At 36.6% G+C, this 23,152-nt stretch overlaps 2 protein-coding genes across 2 annotated transcripts in view; one reads left to right on the top strand and one right to left on the bottom strand.

Annotated features, from left to right (window-relative positions):
- LOC149088123 (elongation factor-like GTPase 1) overlaps positions 1-23,152 on the top strand; it is a 187,995-nt gene that overhangs the window by 27,906 nt on the left and 136,937 nt on the right. The window lies entirely within an intron of this gene.
- The window catches only part of dsx-c73A (doublesex cognate 73A), a 36,792-nt gene that overhangs the window by 3,010 nt on the left and 10,630 nt on the right, over positions 1-23,152 (bottom strand). Inside the window, exon 2 of the mRNA XM_089244673.1 lies at positions 379-597. Coding sequence (XP_089100799.1) covers positions 379-597 — 219 coding nt within the window. The remainder of the gene's footprint in view (positions 1-378; positions 598-23,152) is intronic.

Genomic DNA, 23,152 nt, shown 5'->3' with positions numbered 1-23,152 from the left:
ATCGCATATGTGAATGTGTTCTTTAAATCCCTTCAAACTAGGAATATTCAAATGACAGGCATCACATTCCTACGAGCGTAAGCTAAAAACCGAGGTGTGAAAATGTAGGTATGATTCGTATTTTTAAATTGAAAAATCAGTTCAATTCCCCTAAATAATCAATCAGCATGTTGCAATTTTTTTCTTCATCTCGCACCCCGAAAAATGCTTTCCCGCATTCCTGGCTAAAAACCATTGCTCTAGAGTTTTTCCCCTTAAATTCGTATTCTTATACGCTCGCTTGACCACTAAGCAATACCGTACTCCTACTGCTTGACAATGCTGTGTGAGATTTTATCAGATTTGCTCGAGAGTAATAATTTTCTTCGTAAAACTTACCACTCCATCTCTGTCAGCAATCAGATTGATGGTATGGCCGTCGTCGGGACTCATGCGGCTGGAACATGGGTTCCTGAACGTTCGGGCGCACCTGCACAGTGGCTGCACGTACTTCAGCCTCATGAACACAGCGTTGCATACTTGTTGGGATGCACACTCTGGCATTGGGGAACTTCTCCGCCTATAAACGTTCATCCGCCTGAACGAGGCTCCCGAATACTGAAATAAAAATAATAATGAAAAAAGTGTTGTTTTCGTATCATCACTGTGTTATCTAAAATTAATATCAAGTAACTGTAAAATTTCCATTCTTAACGTAATTATACTGATTCTCGCTAAGAAAGTCACAATTCTGTAAAAAAAGTGGAAAAGGTTTTTTTTTTTGTAAAATCTGCTGCGTTCATTTTTATTCCAGGGAGAGTTTTACGTAACCACAAAGGTGATTTAATTTAATATTGTTAGCATAAAAATATTAAACAGGGCTCCCCCGTCTAAGAGCATCGTGGGGCCCCCGGGCCAAGTGATTTTTCTGAGGCCCTATCAGACAAATTCTTGAAAATTTCCACCAGATGTCTTTTGTGAGGCCCTCTCTTCTCTTGAGGTGCCCGGATGGGCCCATGCCTTAAGACGCTGTAGCTGCTTGGGCTCCTTTTTGAATCAAAAAGTCAAAAATCAGAGAAATGAAAAATGGTCTGGGAAATTTCTCGAAAATTTAAAATGTTTGGCAAAAGGCAGGCATAAGCAAATATTTAATAAAAGTCAGAGAAAGATTCTGCGAGATAAATAAAATGAAACTCGAAAAACAATTGGATGGTTAAGGTTCCGAATAATATTTCTTTCTTCAGGAGTTTTGGTCAGAGAAAGTTAGGAAAATTATTGCAGATTCTTCTATCTAAAGAAGAAGAAAATTTCCTTTCGATTTTGCGATCGAATTCATTTTTATGGAATCGTACTGATTCTAGGTATTTCAGAACATCGCGTTTCGAATTTTTTCGTATTGTTGGAGAAAAAAAAAACTAATTTCAGTTACGGAGAGAGAGGGCGGCAAATCCACAATAATTATAATCTTATTAATTAATTACTTATTTAATACATTGGTAATGTAGTTATTATGGTATAAATATTCCCCATAATGAGTTTGTGTTTTAGTAGCATTAACAACTATCATTGAAATCTATCAACTGCTAGAAAATTTTCGAAGCGGAGATTTTCTTCATCAGTTCAGTTAAAAAGAATGTCTCCGAAAGGGAATAGTTTTTGATTGATTGACTTCTTATAAAATTAATTTATAACTTTTCTTGATGTCTTGAAAGTGGTAGTACAGTGATACCTCGGGTTAACGAAGTTGATTCGTTCCGAAATCACGTTTGTTTGCCAAAACACTATTTTCTATAGATTTATATGGAAAATCTTTTGATTCGTTCCAAGTTCTGCCCGAAATTCAAAGATAATTTTTTTTTTAATATCAAGGAACGCTATAAAAAATACAAAAAACTAAGTGGAGGCTGAATGAGCAATTTCAAAATTGGATAAATGAAAATATATTGGAAGATGAGGAGGTACTAAAGATCTTATTTTATACCAATGTGTTTAACCAACACCAGCTTCAGTCTAGTAAAAACGGTGTTGACACAACCTAGTTGCGTTCGCAGGTGTCCCCCATCCATTTGTGATTTAGTTATTTTTCATTTCTGTGTCTGATACGTGCAAATACAAACGAAGGTCCTGGAATGTGTCCAGACTGTTCAGTTTGATGCTCAGAGTCTTGCAATGAAAGAAAGCGCGCTCTGAAAACACGAGTCCTTTTTTTATGCATTTTACATGAAATAGTTCAAAAATATTTCAGAAAGAGAAATGTAGGTACATCTGTAAAAATATTCCGAGGTGGACAAGAATTAATCAGGCTCGAGTGACAAATTCAGCTCATGACATAGCTGTTTAAGCTTTGCTCGTGCATACATCATCGCATCAACGAGATGTTCGTCAGCCGATTTCGTTTGCCGGGGCAGAAAAATCACGAAAAAAGTCTTCGTTAGCTGAAAAATTCGTAAGCCGAGGTATCACTTAATACATATTTGCTGTTATCGACGGACAGCCTTACGATTTATTTCTTTTTTATTTGTGTGTGGCTGACTCAATTCAAAACCAATACATCATTCACATATATTTTATACTGAGAAGTAGACATAAGAATATCGTATTTTGTGTACTGACTCCCAATTTTTCATCGTATCTTTTCTAAACTGAAATAACAGATATTGTTCTTGTAATCACCGTCTAAAACAAAAAATCAGATAAAGCCTTTCGAAATGTATCTAATCCCTACTTGACACGGCTGTTTAAAAACCTTAAGATAAAAAAGCGTGAAAGGACTTCGCACGCGGGGGTTTTTTTTTTCCTTCCACCGTTTCTACTCGAAAGGAAAAGCGTCAACTTCATAATTGCATACCTTTCGCACCATTTGCAGCATCGTTTTCGTCGTGTTACCTCTGCGGGGTTTTCATTAGTTTATATGTAAACGGCAATGTCTGAAAGACGTCAGAAGTCACTGGTACAGTCAAGCATATCTTAAATCTTAATCGTGTGAAATCGGAAGTTTGTAGGCGTTTGATCTCCTTCGTCAGTTTGAGTTCCAAAAGAGATCTCTCTCTCTCTCTCTTCCTATAATTTTGTTTCTTTAATCCTTTTTACCTGCCCGAGCAACTTTTGTGGATATCACTCGTCTATTTACTTACAAAATTAAACCCGTAACCGTGTCATTAAATAAGTCAATCCTATGCTTTCACAATTCTCTCTCTTCTCTCTCCTTGTTGCCTATAGTTGTTTATTCTTTCCGATGATGACGATCTCGAAGAGCTTTACCGAGATTCTCTTTTTGAGATTATGACTTTTTTTTTTCCTCGCTGTCTTCATAATGTCATCATTGTTATTACGCAGTCGAGAGTGCATGAGTTTCATTGATCCGAATCCTCGCCATAATACCACCAATGAGATCAATTCCATTGTATTTTTTATTCTGTGCCCAAGATTGTTTTGTTGCTCTTGCGTTTTAAAGGTTGCAACAACCATTATAAGAGATACCACTCTATTATCATCTACTTTTTCTGATCATTATTACCTTATTCCTGTACCAAAAAAAAAGGTGTTGAATTAATAAGGTGACTTTTAATTACGTACAATTTTGAATTCTTAAATAGTCCCATTTTCAAAAAGCATTCAAATTATTTTTTCGAGTTTAGGATTTTTTTTTCAATTTTTAATATTATTAGTTACAGAGAATTAGAATGCATTATCAATACCGATTTGACATGGTTGAATCACAACTTCTCAATTTCTTCAACTGTTGCTGGACAATTGTATTATATTGTAGACTAGCAAAAATACCTGGTGCCTCACGGGTTTTTTTTCAATTGCTGGGAGGATTGAAAAAAGTGACTAACTATTATAAAAGAATAAACTTATACAAAATACTGGCAGCATTAAAGAAGAGGCAAACCATTGTAAAGGCACGTGCATGTCTTGTATGGGAACCACGGTAACCGCAGTAAGCATTCCGAAAGAGATTATTGGGGGGGGGGGGGCGGCCAGGAACCATTGTTGCTCTACGGTTTTTGTCCATTTCGGGCATCTGCCCTGCTCTGACGAACTTTTAAAGTAGCCTACGGTTCAGTCACGGTCCTGTTTGGTTTACGTGCAAAATTTGGTGACGACCGGTCTGAAATTGTAGATTTGTATTAAGAACAAACATACATACGTACAATACTTTCACATTTATATAGAAGATTGATTTCTTCGCCACTTCTAACTTAACTCGGGGTTCTTACCTTTTGTATATTCCACGGATCTTATAAACCAATTAAACTAAGGCCACGAACCCTCCTTTACAGAATAATATTCAGCATATAATGATGCAAAAATAAAGTTAATTCTTTTCTCATCCACGTTCACGGAACCCCTAAAACCTCTTTAAGGACGCCCAAAGAATTCGTGGATCTCTGGTTAGGAACCACTAATTTGACTGCACATAGCCGCCAACTCGATTCCCGATTTCTTCGCCAACTACTACTACTTAACCTCCATTCTACTGCTGGACGGTTTCTTGAATATGAACTAATTATAACTTAACATTCCTAATTTTGCGTTAAAAAATAATAGAGGGGAACCATTCAAGAACACATCCATCCCCTGTGGGCACTTCGATATCTCCATAAGATGTGGAAGAGGGGATGTATGTTCTGTCCTTCAGGTTGAATTATATCAATAATGATGAGAGAAAGAAAAAAAACGATGTTATCAAATTACCGGTGCATAAAAAGAATGTTGTATTTGTGTAATGTGTCCAGTAAACTTGCTTCGCTTATAACTTGCGGATTATAGCTATCATATCAGAGATCTAGTTTGCGGAATGGTATTGCTCATTTTTTAAAGTGGTATAATTGAAATTTGCTTTACAGTTTCAAGTTTGCTGCTATAAACTTCATTTTTGTGACACGCTTTATCGATCTTATTTTTGATGAGTTATAAGTTGATCAATTGCGTTTTTTCAATAATAGTAGTCGCGGGATTGTTTAGATGGTTTTAATGTCGACGTTGCGTGAAAAGTAGTACAATTTTTGTTTATTCATCAACGCCGATACCGACATTCAGCCTAATGGTCTGATCAGTTCCCAGTTTCAAATGATGAAAAGGGCGGAGAGAACAGCAACAGAAATCGTCATAATGAAGATGCGACTCGTAGACTGTTGCTGGCCTAGTGAACTGTTCGGTAATGAGGTCCGCTTGTATAGAAATATGTTCTCCCATCCTCTCCAGTCACAGGTAGTTGTCATTATTAGTATTGTAGCAGACATTCGAATTGAGTGTCTTACAGGTGACTACACCGTGCGATTGTGAATGAAGTAAACATAGGACTGGGTGGAACGAAAACCGGCTGACTTTTTTTTTTTATCATTCCAGTAGCCATTGACGGGTGATAATTTCAATACCAGTAGCTACTTATTGAGGCGCTAAAGGTCACGCTACTGGAATGAGGTCTCCAAGCGCCAGATGATTCGTTATCGGCAAATCAAAAAATAAAGCACAAACTTACAATCTCATCGATTGTAATGTTTCATCAGGGGTCTCGTGTTCGTACCATTCGAACGGAAGCAAAAGCTATTCAAACAAAAATCTAATATATTAGAATGAGATATACGGGAAAAAGAAGAACAATTGACCATGAAACGTGCTATGTATAATGCATACAGGATGATGCATGTACGCAATGATGTATGCAATATGGTCCGATTGTTTTTATTTTACTTTAAAAACCAATCAAGGGAGAGAGAGCGTGATCATCTCTCTCTCAAAATAACGCTGATTTCATTGACGGCACATCCTGGCAAATAAGAGTGCGAAAATTCTACGGTGAATACCCGGTCCTTACAATTTATTGTTTTGTTTATCCGTGTTCTATTCATTTTAAATGCCCCGAAGGCTGGAATTTCGGACATTAATTCGTTCTCGTGTTGAACGGCAATTCCGTGATGACTTCGGCTTCCGTTTTGGCGCTGATGAGGAGTTTTGTTGTTTGTCTTTTGAGTACATGATGGGTTGTTGGGAAATGACCGCTGTAGATGTTTGAGTTTATTACTATACGCCTCATGATCCTTTTAAATATTATGATTAAACATTCCGTGACCTTTCAACCTCTTTATAAGGTTATGTGAATGAGCCTTTGAAATAAATCATCAAAAAAATCGAGTATGAGAAAATATAAAGAAGCAATAATGCGCAATAATCTATACTTTGCTTCGATTGCTTCTTTGATAGTTTTAGTCAGTGGGTTCCTAACCACCTCTGGTACGTGTATCCTTCCGGTTATGTGACGAGTCATTCAGGAGTACTTCAAAATTCAAAAGTAACCAGCAATGAGATGGAGAAAAAAAACGAGTAAGGCATTAAAAGTGCAAAATTAATGGTAATCAATTGTGGTAATATTTACGAGGGTGGGGGGGGGGGGTGTGCAGGCCTTTTATGCATTTCTAGGAATCGGCAAGTCTCCTACGTATGTCTAGTAATTTGCAAGATTTATTACTTTATACTTAGACATAATGCCGTTGCGTATTTCTAGGGTAAACAAACCTCTGACGTATTTCTAGGATAAGCAAGGCTCTGGACGCATTTCAAGTGGTACGTATGCCTTGTACGCATTTCTAGGGGTCGGCACGTCTCCGCATGTCTAGCAGATTGCAAGTCTTATGTATTTCTATGAAAAACAACCCTCCTATGCGTTTCAAGGACTCTACACGCCTTCTACGCTTTTCTGTAGCGGGGGGGGGGGGGGTCAGCCAATCTCCTACTCGTGTTTATCAGTTAGCAAGCCTCGGGCAGTGCCGTCGTAAGGCATGGGCCCACCCGGGCGCCTCAAGCGAAGAGGGGGCCTCACAAAAATGAGATCCGGTTGAAATTTTCGAGAATTTGTTTGGTAGGGCCTCAGAAAAATCAATTGGCCCGGGGGCCCCATGATACTCTTAAGACGGCCCTGGCATCGGTACGTATTTTAAGAGGTATGCATATCTTCTATGTATATATCATAGCTGCCAAGTGCCCGAATTTCTACTCCATCTCCCGGACTCCCGAAAAATCCTTATATCTCCCGAATTTCGGCCGTGGTTGTAAAAAATCCCTAATTTTAGGAAAAGTTATTCCCAAATAATTTACTTGGAAGAAAGACATGCTTTCGTTTTTAATCCTCCGAAATGACGTCACAAGCGTAATGTAAATTTTCACAATAGTGAAAATTTACATTACACTTTCTTTGTCAAATGACAAAGAAAGTATTTCATTTTCGGGGGGGGGGGGGGAATTCGCCAAACAGCCTGCATCAATTCGTCTTTCCTGACATCCAAAATTGGCGAGGTGACTTGTAGTTGCTTTGACCATATGTGCTGTTGAGTCTATGTCCCGTTTGGAGCCGATGGCAATTTTTTTGTTGGCGTGATTTGATTGGAAAGTAGTAAAGATAGATAATTTAACTTACTGGTTAGCGATGATTGGCGACTTGACGTTCTTGGGCGATGTTTTGGAGGAACAACTTTTCATTAATGAAAAATCCTTATATTATTTTCCAAAAAATTCCTTTTATATTAATTTTTATGCACAATTTGGATCTGTGTAAAAACCTCCCTAATGCTGATTCTCCAAAGTTAACAGCTATGATATATGTTAAAGTTATCCACGCCCTCTACACATTTCTAGGTTCAGGAGGCCTCCGATGCATTTCTAGGGTAAGCAAGTTTTTTGCCTCTGACTAGGCTGACCATATTTTCTCGAGAGAAATACGGGACATTGGGATTCCAAATACGGGAAAATACGGGACATCGCCAATTATCGCCAAAAACGACGCCAAAACCAAACAAAGTTGCCAAATATTGTTGAAATTACGGTTAAATCACAATGGCGGGAAATGATGCATTACTGCAAATTGAAGTGGATTAAAATGTATTCCACGAAATAAAAAGTTTACCAAACCAAGGCAAATGTGGGAGATTAGTATTCTCATATATAGATGTATCATAAAATAATTTATGAGTTGAAAATTAATGTCAAGCTTTGACTTCAATAAAGAATAAAAATTCAAGTAGGCTTTGTGTAAAATACGGGAAAAACCGGGACACTTTTGCCAAAAAGTCGGGACAGCTAAAAAAACAGAAAAAACCGGGACTGTCCCGGGAAATACGGGACGTATGGTCACCCTACCTCTGACGCATCTCAAGGGCAGCATGCCCTCTATGCATTTCTAGGGTAACATAGGTATATAGTTAGTGCAGTCGGCAAGTTTCCTATTCATGTCTGTGAAATACAAATACAAGGCAAAATGCCCGACGAGATGGCTGAGGAAAAGATGCCCATAACAAATATGGATGGCATATATTTCTAAATGCATCACATTCTGTGGTTAGCAAACCTTTAAAGCATTTCTAGGCGTACCTAAGCCTCTTACGCATTCGCAGAGTATACATAGAGCATTAAAAGTTGGGGAACATTGTTCTGAATCCAAGTTACCAATATCCAAGTTAATGGGATTTTACAATATTAATATGGAGGGGTGGGGGGGGGGGGTTACGCGAACACGAAGTTTCGACATTTTTTGTGAAAAGTGCACATTTCTCAAATTCAAGTATTTTCGCAGGATGAAGTGTCTAGTAGGATGAAGTGTCTTTTATGTATATACATATATACATGATTGCTGGCGTAAAAGACGGATTTTGATGCCGATAACTACTTTTAACAGAAAAAAGCTTGTCTTGTGTGTATCTCCTATAAAGTCAGTAGTCAATAAACTCTGGAGCGTGACGTCGTTAAAAGAAATTTACTCGTTAATTCTTCAGTGTGTAGTGGCCTTGAACTGATGCAATAAAGGTATAATGAGATAAAAGAAAACAAAATTCACCCTATTTATTGTGTGTCCACTGAGAACTCCATAATATAAGAGGTTCATTCGGTCGACACAGTTTTGTCTAATTACTTTTCGATTCATACTTCTGATAAAAAAAAATTATTGCTTATTAGTGCTTGAGATAAATCAAGTTTGGAATATGCTATAAGTAGATATATATACACTCTCTATCACAGTTAAATCCACATTTTCCGTTATTCCATCTTCCCCATTCAATGGTTGTAAATGAACTACAAGTACCGAAATTTTTCCGATAGCAAATTTCGGATTTAAGATTTCACTTTATTCAAAAATTGCCAAAATTTCGATTCCAAGCTACTCTTTGGGGAACTGCCCCCCTGTTTTTTTTTTTTTATCTTTTAGAATTTTTTTTTTAAATAAGAGCATAGTTGGATGTTGATTATTCAATTGGTCCGTTGAGAGAAATTCCAATGAGACGCGCACAATTTTTATACTTTTTTACACTCTTTGGTTTTCCAGTAATACCTCGGCTAACAAAGATGGTTCTTTTTGGAATCAAGTTCGTTAGCCGACATGCGATTTCCCATAGGTTTCTATGGAAAGTCGTTTTTTTAATTCGTTTCAGGTACTGCCTAAAATTTAAAGATGTTTTGTAAAACGCCTAGGAGCGCTATAAAAAAAAGATAAAAATTGACCGAAGGCTAAAATGAACTGCTTTAAAATCGGTACAATGAGAATATACAGGAAGAGATGACATACTGGAGATCTTTTCATTTTATACTATGTACAAAACCCACTCGAGTTCGTAAGTGTCCTCATTCATTTGGGTTTTGGTCATCTCATTTCGGTGTCTGATGCATGCAGATGGAAAAGATAAGCTCCTAAAATGTCTAGACCAGGGGTTTCCAACGTAGTTTCTTGCGGAACTCTTGATGATAATGAGGCTGTTCTACGGAGCTCTGACTAATTTTGAATGTTTATCCAAGCATATCCCATCCCTACTGCCATCTTAACAGCATGGCCCCACATCCTAGCGCAGGGCTAGGATCTTTTGCGCCCCCCCCCCGGTAAGACTTTTCAGCCCTTCTGTAGTTAATTTATGCTATAAATTTTAAAGTGTTATAAAGCAAAAAATGATAAGAATTGTCTCGGGCTCTGTCAGCCCCGTCCTTGTGGGAGCCATGCTTAACAGCATCATAGCCCCTGAGGCAAAATTAAAGAGGGCTTAGTCCAGGGCCGTCTTAAGAGCATGATGGTCCCCTGGTCCAAGTGATTTTTCTGAGGCCGTATTAGGTAAATTCTCGAAAATTTCAACCAGATCTCATTTGTGTGAGTGCTCGGGTGGGCCCATGCCTTAAGACGGCACTGGGTTAGTCGCCACCTTTTAATCAGAGGCGTATGCAGGATCAACCTCTGGAAAAGGCACAAAAAGCTTGGAGGTGGGGAACAAAAATTGTTTTCCTGAGAACTGTTGAGTTACCTCCCTTCAAAGGGCATTAAAATTGGCAGAAATTGGTTAAAATAGCGTATAAAAGTTTTTCTTTCGATATTTAAGTTCTTTCTACCGAGATATTGAACTCATTTTTTCACCAAAAACAAAAAAAAAGGTTTCTTTGTTGCTTTTGCCCATGACCAACACACGGGTAGAAATAAAATTTTATCAGCCAAAATATGCCTTTTAGAAAATGATTACTGCATACCGTACAGTATTATATTGAAAAACATGATTAAATTGGAATGGTTTCTGTGCCACCTCAACATATTACTTGAACAGAAATGAAAATTATGAGCTTCACATGCTTCCTTCTAGGTCGCTGTTTTCGACCCTCGCTCACTAGGTCATTCTTTTAGGCACTCACGTGCTTCCACGTTCTCTAGGTTAGTCCTCCAAGTGGTCTGGATTATTTTTGAAACGGCACTACGTTGTTGCAATTCAAAACAAAGAACAGCTTTGTGAATATCAGTATATATATAACAAGAACGATTTCTTCTTTGAAAGCTCTCCTGTATCTGGGAGTTTTAAGAGTTCCGTGGCGTTTGATCATGGGGAAGCCCAAAAAACTGTCACCGAACCCAGTTTAAACCAGTGGTCTAGACTGTTCAGTTTGATGCTAAGAATTCATCTGAATGAACCTGAACGCACTGAAAGAGAACATGCTCTGAAAACATAGAAAATATATAGGAACAAAAAGGAGAAGGAGCCTATTGACTGAATCTTTCATTTTACATGAAATGGTTAAAAAAATTTCAGAAAGAGAAATGAAGGTACCTCTGGAAAAAGATTTTGAGGTGGACATGAGTTAATCTGTCTCGATTGACAGCAATTCTGATGTAACGATTGGCGCGAAAATTCAGCTTAAAACCTGGCTATGTGGTTAACATATGCATCCATATCAACGAAATATGTTCGTTAAATGAGAGGGGCAGAAAAATCACGAAAAAAAATCTTCGTTACTCGAAAAATTCATGAGCCAAGGTGTCATTGTATTCTAATTCGTCTTCACGTCACCAACAGAGAATCGAAAGAAAGAAAAGAAATTGAACTAGTGATTCATAAAAATGAAATGGGGCTTTTTTTTTCATTATTTTATAGATGTTTGTAGTTTTTGTAAAAAAAATGTATTTTTTTTAGTGATCTGTGGAATTCGTGAGTTTGGTGGTTCGTGAGGTCCGAAAGGTTTACTATCGCCATTATAAAAAGGTACTAACATAATCATTATTTTAAACACGCTGTCCTTCTCACTATAGAATAATAAACCAGAGGTGGAGTTTTGGACAGGGCATATGGTTTTCACTCTCAAAACTATTCGAAATCAGGGAGAGAGGGGCAAAATGACATTTAAACAAATATATTTTTCTCTAATAGTAGTCACACACGTACTGAGAAAATTAAAAAATTGCCAAAATCCAAAATTTTCCTCAGCTGTCCAAAACTTTAAAGTGTAAATCTACATACTTAGTAACGTGCTAAAATGACCACTGGCAGATTGAGGAACTGTTTAAAAGTGTCATTTGATTTATGTCTTTCATGTTTGTTAGCCATTTCGTCCAGTTGATCATTTCAAGCCAAAAATCAGTTTAACCAACCATATAACTATTATACTAAACTATCTATAATACCCGGCGATGCCGCTGGTGGTGGTCGAGTAGTCATAGTGACGGACTCTCATCACGAGGTCCCGGGTTCGAACCCTATTGGCGCCACAGTGGTGGTCGACTGAAGTTGGTTTTCTGTGTTTCTCAACTTTGTGGTGCGAATGCGAGCCGATCTTCTCGTTAAAAAGTCTCGCCACAGAAAGTCTAGCAACAGGCTTACAAAACGGCTCAAATATTCAATCATTACACTTCACTTTGGAAATATAAGACGGAAACACTAAAATTAGTCACAACACTAGATGCGCACTCAGACGGTACACACACTTACACTTCCTGTCACTAGGTAGTAAATTGTCCATGGCGATAGTCCTGAGTTGTGCTCGGTTTGAAAGAAAGAACACCCAGTGCTGCCCTTGTTTTCCCCCATATACTGGCAGCATTTAACAAGTGACAAACCATTGTAAAGGCACAAACATGTCTGAAACGCATTGTTAGGAAACCACGATAAACAAAGTAAACGTTCCAAAAGTCATTGTTGAGGCTCAAGAACCATTGTTGCCAGACCGTTTTTGTCCAGCTCTGGTGAACTTACAAAGTAGCCTATCGTTCAAGTCTGGTCTCGTTTGGTATATAACAAAATTTGTGTGGCGACGATCGGTCAATAATTGATTTGTATAGAGAAAACGCACCCACGAACAAACAAAAGATCAATTTTATATATATGGACCAGGACTGGACAAATCGCAAAAAAAATCGAGGCGTCAGAAAACATTTTTAGGCACCAAAATGTTTTTATCCGGAAGAAGGATAAAGTAGGGCAAGACAAAGAGGGATATTCCCTGAAAATGTAAAAATAATGTTCCATTTGACTCTTTCATATTGGCAGATATGCTGCTAAGAATTCCTAACATTTTGTGCTGCTCCTAACTGCGCCAAAAAACATTTTGGGCGCCAATACCAATTTTTGAATCGCCATAGCGACCTGGCTCTTGGGATTTGTCATGCCCTAATATAAACCAGCTATAATACCCGCGCTGCCTGGATTTTCTCAATATACTGGGAGCATTAAGAGTTACAAACCATTGTAAAGGCATAAAAAGCATTGCTAGGGAACCACGGTATCCAAAGTAAATATTCCGAAATTCATTGTTGAGGCCCACGAACGCTGCGCGCGCACACAGACAAAAAAGTAATCTTATATATAAATGTGAAAGTATGTATGTATGCTCTTTATACAAATCTACAGTTTTAGACCGATCGTCGCCAGATTTTGCATATATACCAAACAGGTCCGGGATTGAACCGTAGGCTACTTTAAAAGTTCGTCAGAGCTGGGCAAATGCCCGAAATGGGCGAAAAACTGCCGGGCAACAATGGTTTTGGGGCCTCAACAATTACTTTCGGAACGTTTACTTTGGTTACCGTGGTTCCCAACAATGCATTTCAGACGTGTATATATGCCTTTACAATGGTTTGTCACACCTTTAATTCTGTTATTATAACAGTTTATTCCATTATAACGGTTTGTCACTTTTCCAATCCTCCCAGTAATTGAAGAAAACCCGGGAAGAGCGCCGGGTATTTCTGCTAGCCTATATACAGGGTATGCTGTAAGTGCTAATGCGGCCTTTATCTTATCAACCGCCCATCGTATAGGTATAGTTTCAATTTAAAAAACTCTGGCACAAAGTTGACACTCTGGTACGAAGTTAAAAAATTATCATTATCCACCAACATGCGAGTTCAACTGCAAAGTGACTCAGCACTGCTATCATTTTCACATCAGTTGATCAAACTTGGCAATGGAAGAATTCCCGTAGAGACCCAAGCACTGGACTCATTCCGTTCCCAAATGGATTCTGCCAGTTGTTAAATTCAGTTCAAGAACTTGCAGACAAAGTCTTTCCAAACATTCAACAAAATCACCGAAACCATGAATAACTTTGTGATAGAGCGATTCTGGCACCGAAAAATGACAGTGTGAACAAAATCAACGAAAAAATCCTAAAAATTATTCCGGGAGACTCCACATCTTACAAATCGGTTGACACTGTCACAGACACAGCGCAGACAGTGCTGTATCTGTGGATATTCCGGGTGTGCCACCACACAACTTGACCCTCAAAGTCGGAGCACCTATAATGTTTTTAAGAAATTTGGAGACACCGATACTCTGCAATGAAAAACAGACTCTGCGTGAAGAAATTGCACAATTACATCATCGAAGCAACGATTCTAACTGGATGTGCCAAAGGAGAAGACGTCTTCATTCAACGTATCCCAATTATCACTGAAGAAATGCCATTCACTTTCAAGCGATTAGTTCCCGATTCATTTAGCTTTTACCATGACAATCAACAAAGCGCAAGGCCAGTTGTTAGTAATGGCAGGTATCAACCTACTTGAGCCCAGCTTTACGTCGCCTGTTCGCGTGTTGGTAATCCTAAAAGTTTGTGCATCTACACACCAGATGGGAAAACAAAAAAATATTGTGTATCCACAAGCAATTGCCTGAAGTTTTTAATTAAAATATTTAAAAATGAAAGTAATTTTTTCTTACTTAATGCAGAAATATTTTTATTAAGAAATAATTAATAAGCTATACATATATGCATTTTTTACGGGGCGGGCAACGTCGCCGGGTATCAGCTAGTTTTATATATAGGTCTAGATATGATTTCTGCAGTATCAGGTGTTTATATTGAGTTTCCACATAAAATATAATGGCTATAGATATGCGCATACTACTTTTAATATCCAAAATTTTCTATTTGATTTTATAGGTATTACTTGTACTTCACACACGTCTAATATTTATTATATATTAGAGTTATTAGGTAATAAAGTGGAGATTTGGGACCGTTTTGGACGCAAAATGTTTTTTTACCGTGCTATCCAAAACTCTGCCAACCCTTCAATAAGATTTTTATTATTCAATCCCCATAATTGATTGGATAATTTATGAAACAACAACGCGTGAGCGCTAGAAGGAACCTCAACTCATTTGTTTGCTAGAGTTGGGACGATTGTAAGATTACTATATTTTTCTACCCATCATATGGCTGTATGGTGTTAGTATTTTATGTATTGTGCGGTACCGTGTGGACCTTACGTAAAAAACGAGCTCGATGTAAGTTAATAGTTATTCTTTTTTTTGTTCGTTGCGGGTGATTCGTTGCCAACACTGTTTTGGAAAATAAAAAGAAAATTAAGCAAGGGATAGGTTTTGTTCCTTATATATTACTTCTACTTGGTGGTAGCCGCACATTTACATGATGGAAAGGATGGCGTGTACTTGATTTTTTTCTGTCTTTAGTATAACCGTTATTTATTTTTTCCTATTTTTCTCGTCACCAGCCACCCGTAACAGAGTCGATCTTATCAATCATTTGTTCCTCCCCTCTAGCTATAGGTGTATTGATGTTTTTTCCCTCAACAAAAAAGATATTTGTTTCGATTTTTTTTCCCATTTTCCTTCAGGCTGAAGAGCACGTGAATCTCATTATCCGGTGAAACTACAGATTATTCTCTATTCGTAACTGTTAGGGAGAGAGAAAAAAAATAATACGGCAAACTTTTATATACATTGAAAAAAAAAATCACTCTTTTTATGTATTTTTTATTTTATTTTGTAAGAAAATGTCTCAATTTTCTTTCATGTTTTTCAAACGAGAATGAACTACTCTGGGTCACGAGAGTAGAAAACGTGGAAGGTCGTTCTCGAAGTCAGAGGCTTCCAACGTTAAAAGCTCTCTTGAAAATTGAATCTTGTTGTGGGCTTGAACAGTTGAGTGGTACAGTGCACGCCACTTAATGTGGGGCCATCGGGACTCGAGGTTTTTGATAACAATAGCCGATTGATAACTATGCCTGAAAAAATTCTGGTTGTAAGTACGATGAACATGTGTCAGGTTTTGTTCGAATGGGACGTATGGAAACGGGATAAGTTTTTCTATCCCACGAAACAAGTTTCAAAATGTTAAATCATGTAAATCATTTTTTTTTTCAATTGTTCAATAACAGAATTTTCTTGCCTTTATGCTGAAATCCCCTTTTTCGTTTAGAAATTTTGAGGATTTAGAAGGAATGCAATGTCTACTTTGTATTAAGAATTACGATACTTTTTACAATGTACGGTACGTTCCATATTTCCCTTGTGAAACTCTTCCGGCAGAGCAACTGTGAATGTAAAAGTCAGTTGCAAGAAACTGCCCATGAACTGAAACAAGGGACTTTACCTTACACGTGTCTTCACTGTAAGAAAGCCATTTCAAAAGCAGTGCTATAGTGCTATGCTCACATGGATCATAGTGGCCATATTACGGCCCGTTTAGGATATTGTGAACCTGAGTACGGAAATTTTTGTCTATAAGGGAGTCTTTTGACCTCCTACATAGTCCTACAGATTGATATCGATAACTTATAACGAAAAAATGAGTCTGGTTAAATCTTAGCTTCAAAATATGCGAAAAAAAAACTCTGCCAGAAAAAAAATTGATAACACAAACCGAAGTCCTGATGACTTTCTTTCACAACTCAGGTCTATCGCCATGGGCAATTTACTACCTAGTGAGTTGTGCCGGAAGTTTAAGTGTGTGTACCTAACAGTCTGACTTCTGAGTGCTTATCTAGTGTTGTGTATGATTTTTCAGTGTGAAGTGAGTGAAGTGTAATGACTGAATATTTGTACTGTTTGTAGGCCTGTTGCACTCTTTGGCGAGACTTTTTAACTGGGAAGGATTCAATTTAACTTAAAAGATCGGCTTGCATTTGCTCCTCGAAGTTGGGAAACACAGACAACCAACTTCAGCCGGCCACCACTGTGCGAGGGTGGGGCTCGAACCCTGATCCCCGCGATGCATGCGACCCCCCCCCCCCACAGCGGCAGTCCCGAGGACTGAAGTAAATTACTTGTTATGTTATGATATTGGTCCGTTCCGTACTTAGCCAAAGTGATAACAATATCCGTAATTTTAATAGGTGGTGCCTAGTGTACAAGCAATGAGGAGCAAAACAAATAGTCATTAAATTCTTTTTTTTTCTAATTCGATCGATGTGTTCAGGGTTTTCTTTGATGATCGTGTTTTGAAACCAGTCGGATTGCTTGATCGCGTCTTGGGTATCGGAAAATATCCGATGATCCGTTAACCAACACCTGTCATGACCACATTTCTGAAGCTATTTACGTATTTTTTACCTTGGTTCTGACAATGGGCCAGTATTACGATAACTCGGGACCACCTACTGTATTTATAAACGCAATTTTCTCGGATTTATTTTAATCAGTTTTTTCCCTCTAAAATTTGATTTTGAGAAGTCATTCTATTATAATTTTATATACCAATGTTTTTCTACTTGACCCTTTTGTGGGCATCCATACTTTTCTCATCAATTTTTTTTCTTATCAAATACCCCCCCCCCTCTCTCTCCCCCATCCAGACCAGGATGGGGAGGGGGTGCGTCTCATTCATTCGCTAATATTAGAATAAAATTATCTTAAACACGATTATGATACAGACATGACAGAAATTTTCTACAATTAATTAATTTTCTATAATCTGACAGAGCGAAAAATCCACTTATAACGAAAATTCTGTTTAATGAAATTTTCCCCGTGATTGTGAGATCGCATTATAACGGATTTTTACTTTATATCCAGATGAGCGTTTCTGATTCTAGTTTATAGGGAATTTTTTTTTTCATCTGAATAAGAAGTGTTCTCAAAGGATTATTTTTTCATTTATTTTCAATTAAAATATTCATTAGAACAGGCGCAGAAATTTATTGAATTGACACACTTTAGTTGAACGGCCATTGACGGCTGATTGAAATTAGCACAGAATGAATACAGATTGTTGGCGAATAGTTTCACCAGATATCACAGGGTTGAGGCGGAGGAAATAATATTGAACTTTATTGTATTGCATCTCTCCCGAAAAAAAAAAGCCATCACCGTTTTTATGATTCTCTAGTCTTGTGACCCGTGCTAAATTGGATACTGGCTGATAACAATTACGACGAAAATAATCAGTGCGTGTTGAGAAATACGCCTCTGAAAATTGATATATAGGCCAAATTATTAATTGCCAGAGCGTTTTTTAAGAATTTTGTTCTTTCGGATTGGATTCCTTTCTGTGTTTTTTATGGAAGTTTTTTTCCCCTTCTCTCTTCCATTCAGGATCTATGTATCCGTCATTCAGCATTGATTTTTTTTCAATATTTAGAGTAAGGGTTCTTAACCTATGGGTCGCACATGGCTTCTGCGATGGGTTGTACGAATTCGCATGTAATCCCGTTTTAAATACATTTGTAGCACCACTGCATTCGGAAGCATCTTAAGAATTTCGGCAGTCCTAGCTTGGACACAACCTTTTCTTAGTGGGTGGGGCCAGGATTTCATATATTTATACAGCATCCAAAAAAAGCATACTGTATCATTATTACAGTATGCACAGGAATACTGAAATTATCTATACAAATATATGAACACAATAAACATAAATGATATAATTTCTGAATTGATGGGAATTTAAAATTAATGAAAGAAATGCATGATTGCAGAAAAGTTAAAAAGAATTAATTAAAATTAATATTAATTCGGGAAATGTTTTTCTAGAATTAATGAAAGATATAAATTCAGAATTAATGAAGGAAATGATTTCAGAATTAATGAAGGAAATGATTTCAGAATTAATGAAGGAAATGATTTCAGAATTAATGAAGGAAATGATTTCAGAATTAATGAAGGAAATTATTTCAGAATTAATGAAGGAAATGATTTCAGAATTAATGAAGGAAATTATTTCAGAATTAATGAAGGAAATTATTTCAGAATTAATGAAAGAAATGATTTTATAATCGATGAAAAATAATTTCAAAATTAATGAAAGAAATGATTTTATAATCGATGAAAAGTAATTTCAAAATTAATGAAAGAAATGATTTTATAATCGATGAAAAGTAATTTCAAAATTAATGAAAGAAATGATTTTATAATCGATGAAAAATAATCTCAAAATTAATGAAAGAAATGATTTTATAATCGATGAAAAATAATCTCAAAATTAATGAAAGAAATGATTTTATAATCGATGAAAAATAATCTCAAAATTAATGAAAGAAATGATTTTATAATCGATGAAAAGTAATTTCAAAATTAATGAAAGAAATGATTTTATAATCGATGAAAAATAATCTCAAAATTAATGAAAGAAATGATTTTATAATCGATGAAAAATAATCTCAAAATTAATGAAAGAAATGATTTTATAATCGATGAAAAGTAATTTCAAAATTAATGAAAGAAATGATTTTATAATCGATGAAAAATAATCTCAAAATTAATGAAAGAAATGATTTTATAATCGATGAAAAATAATCTCAAAATTAATGAAAGAAATGATTTTATAATCGATGAAAAGTAATTTCAAAATTAATGAAAAAAATGATTTTATAATCGATGAAAAATAATCTCAAAATTAATGAAAGAAATGATTTTATAATCGATGAAAAATAATTTCAAAATTAATGAAAGAAATGATTTTATAATCGATGAAAAATAATTTCAAAATTAATGAAAACTTTGAATAATTTGAGGCCGGCCTTTGTTTGATTCGAGACCTTGGCTCAAGCCTCATTGGTTCACCTATTAAGATTCCACGGACTCTTATTCCGATTACGGGGGGTCTCGAGAGAGTCCCGTATCGTTATTTTTCGTCACTACCTCCCCGTGCCGGGAGTGGGTACATTTATTTTCTGCCGCCTTAGACTCCACTGACTAGTTTCACAAATTTTGAAAACCAAACCCTTTGTTAAATGGGGACTATTTAATGAGCACTTGTGAAGTCAAAATACTGTAGACCCATAGGTTGCGAAGTTGATCGTGTCGTCGATTTTGGGTCGCTGCTAGAAAAGGGTTAAGAACCGCTGATTTATAGAGTCTCGGTGAAAACTTACAAAAATGAAAAATAGTCAGGCTGGGAATATCCTTGTGTAATCAGTATTGATGTTCAGAAAAGTTCATAATTTTATGGGATTTGTCTTTGGCGTTACATGGTGCTTAGTATTGATCCTTCCGTCTTCACTGTACTACTTTCCGTGCTTCGAATAGCGAGCAGAATGATGATGAAGCGATCAGCTTCCAATTCATTAATATTCACGGACGTTCATGATTCCTCTCTTCTTCCTCATCAGTTTGTTAATGGTATACACAATAGCCTCTCTTCCCCCCTATAATATACTTTATTCGTGCTTTCACCACTTCACCTTCGGCATTTTGTTGCTCTTCTTTTTTTTTTCTGCCTTGTAAATTATAAAACTCTCTTATCAGGATCAAGGGATGTCGATTCTTCATTGGTAGGTTAATGGTTTTTAAATAAGTAAAAAAAATCATATTCATCTATTGTTCCTAACATCCGTTGAACCGATGAAGGTAACGGGGGCTCTATGGTCTGCGTGATATGGAAATCATTTCATTCTTGCATTAATGGCGTTGAATTCATGTTCATTATCTCTCCTACTCCACCCCATCTTTCCCTAATCTTCATTTTAATGCAGGTTATGAATTCAAACTTACACTGCATTTGATTATGAGAAACATTGATAAGATACTCATCGTTGATTGACGTACCGTCTATGGTTCAGCGTATTGTACATATGGCAAATATGTTGTCGAAACATCCATTTCTTTTTTGGTATTTCGGAAAGTACATTTTTTAGCGTCTTTTCAGCACCAAATACTGCAATGTAATACATTTTTTACCTAGAAAGAGTTGATTCTTTGTCGGTGTTCGTTTTTTAAGAGCTGTTGAAATTTTACGTGTTTAGAGATTTATAGAATCGCATCACATTCAAGGAATTGGAAATAAAATTCGAGATAAAAACTATTCAACTTTGCTGTGCTGATGTATTCCGTTTATAAATACCGGGTGTTTCGAAATTCTCGCACATCATAGTTTACAAATGTTTTTTTAAAATGAATATGGCTATTTAACAAAAAATAACAGATTTAACTTATGAATTGAAACATTACCTTTCATAAAAGTTTAAAACAACTTGAATTTACTATAAATGTTGAAAATGTTGGCCTTTTTCACGGACAAACAAAATCTGTGTATACAAAAATGTCTAGTAAAACACATTTTTTTTACGAGATTGCTCGAGACCTTAGTCTGCAAAAATTAATGTCTGATATTGCATTAATGATGTTAGTCTTGAGTTCATCAATCGTATGTGGATTATTGCAGTATGCCATATTTTTAAGATAGTCCGAAATTTTGATATTGATCCACTACAAACCCTCATTGTTCATGAACAGCCCTTACATGATAAAAGAAAATTGTGTTTGGTGCGCTATATCACACCGTCGGATTGTGGGGCTTTTTTTTTCGTTTCCAATGTTGATGCCAAAGTCTACACAGACATCATTGCATCACAAATTCAGGGGATTTTTTTTATTATGCTATGATTATTTTGTCTAAGGGTGGGGGTACCCTCCCCCGTCCTATTCTTTGTAATTTTTTGAATGGGAGCCCTGTAGATGGCATGACCAGATTCATCCAGCCTCACATCTTTTGCAAGATATCGAGGGGTTGGAAGTTTTTAACAGAAAGGGGTTCCGTACAACATGGATATTATTTCAAGGGTTCCGCTAATGTGAAAAGATTGTGAAATTTATACTTTGGAGGCAGGAAAATTAGTTTCAGAATTGGCTTACACAGACAAGAGAATACCGGCTTACTCAGACATGGCTGAGTAAGTTTTTGTACTCCGCGATTACTGAGCGTGAAAATATTTTCCTCACGAATACGAATGATACAAAAACGCAAAACGGAAACATTTCGTGTTATCCTGTAAAGAAATAGATCGTAGTCACATTACATTCTTTAGACTTCCGGAATTTGTAATCCGGTACGTACTTACATAACGGGCAATGTGTTTAGTCTTGCACATTACCTTTCGGCTACTCCAAAACTCGTACTAATCCTCCTCAACGTATGTCATGTCTACACATCCCCCTTTGCAAACAAGCACAGCTCGCGCTATTAATCCAATATAAAAACGTTGTATTTCCAAATCATCAGACTGTGAATTTTGTGATAACAAAGCAGTCGAGCATATGAGCATGACATAACCAAGATTTACATGAAAAACATCCGCCTCCGTATCATCTGCAAAGGGTAAGGGTGTGCACAATATCCACCGCCGAAGTTTTATATAAAAAATATACAGTCGTTGTTACATTGTTAGCGGTGTTTGTGCGCCTGGAGTTCATCTTGATTCCAAGACCGTGGCGTCGGAGCATTAAAAAAGGGCAAATCGCGAGATATTCATCTGCGAACAACTGGGTCAAACCTTCGGTGATCATCCAGAAATTGCAGGAAAGGGATTAGTGGCCGTAACAATTTTTCTTTTACTATCATATCGCACGTAACATAGATTCGATCCTTTTGTGGTGATTGCTTCTTTTTCTTTTAAATGTTGTTCCGCTCACCCAATTTCATCTTCATTCTGTGCGTTGCCGCTTCGTGACGGAAGTTGTATTCATCTTATAACTACCAGTGTTGTGATTCTTTTGTTTTACCGTCAATTACTTCAAAGGTGTGCTCATATTTTTATTTACGTATACGATTATGTATACTACGTCTCAAAAAGTATTGAGAATGCGGTTTTTTAAAATAAAATATAAAATGAAAGCAACATCAAATAAAGCTTTGACACGCGATTATAGAACTACCTTTGCAATAATTTTGACTTCAATAAATCAAATACCAATTTCAGTTGTACCCAAAATTAAAAAAAAATGCTGTCTCAAAAATAAAGAAAAACGTATATATTGAAATGATTTTCCAAAGAAGTTTAACAAATTTGCATAAAGTTGGATATTGCATATAGATAGTACTTCAAAACAGTGTATAAAACACTCAATAACTTTCACTGTTCTTTTAGTTTTAAAAATGCCATGGAAATGAGGCAACTTGAAGTGACTGGCTCGACTGTTTTGCAAGCTTTTAGAGAAATTAATAGAAGTCAGTTATTCACAAAATCTTTCTAAGGAATTGTGATTTTATCGGGAAGAAATAAACGCGACAGTCGAGAAAAAGAACGGGAAAAGATGACCACGTGGTAAAAATTTTCATTACGTGAATTTTTTCGAAATATCAACTGTAATATCGCAAAGTACGCAGTGCTTCGAAATATACTAGAAAGCGGTAACATTGTGTGTCGCAAAATGCGTTCGTTCCCGAAACTTCATGTGCACCACAAACAGGCTCGATT

The sequence above is a fragment of the Pholcus phalangioides genome, unplaced genomic scaffold (assembly GCF_987345545.1).
Source record: "Pholcus phalangioides strain wild (caught in Gottingen) unplaced genomic scaffold, Ppha-v1.0 ptg000003l_1, whole genome shotgun sequence".
Lineage (NCBI taxonomy): Eukaryota > Metazoa > Arthropoda > Arachnida > Araneae > Pholcidae > Pholcus > Pholcus phalangioides.
Note: the sequence above shows the minus strand (reverse complement) of the source record. Positions and strands in the feature narration are given on the sequence as shown.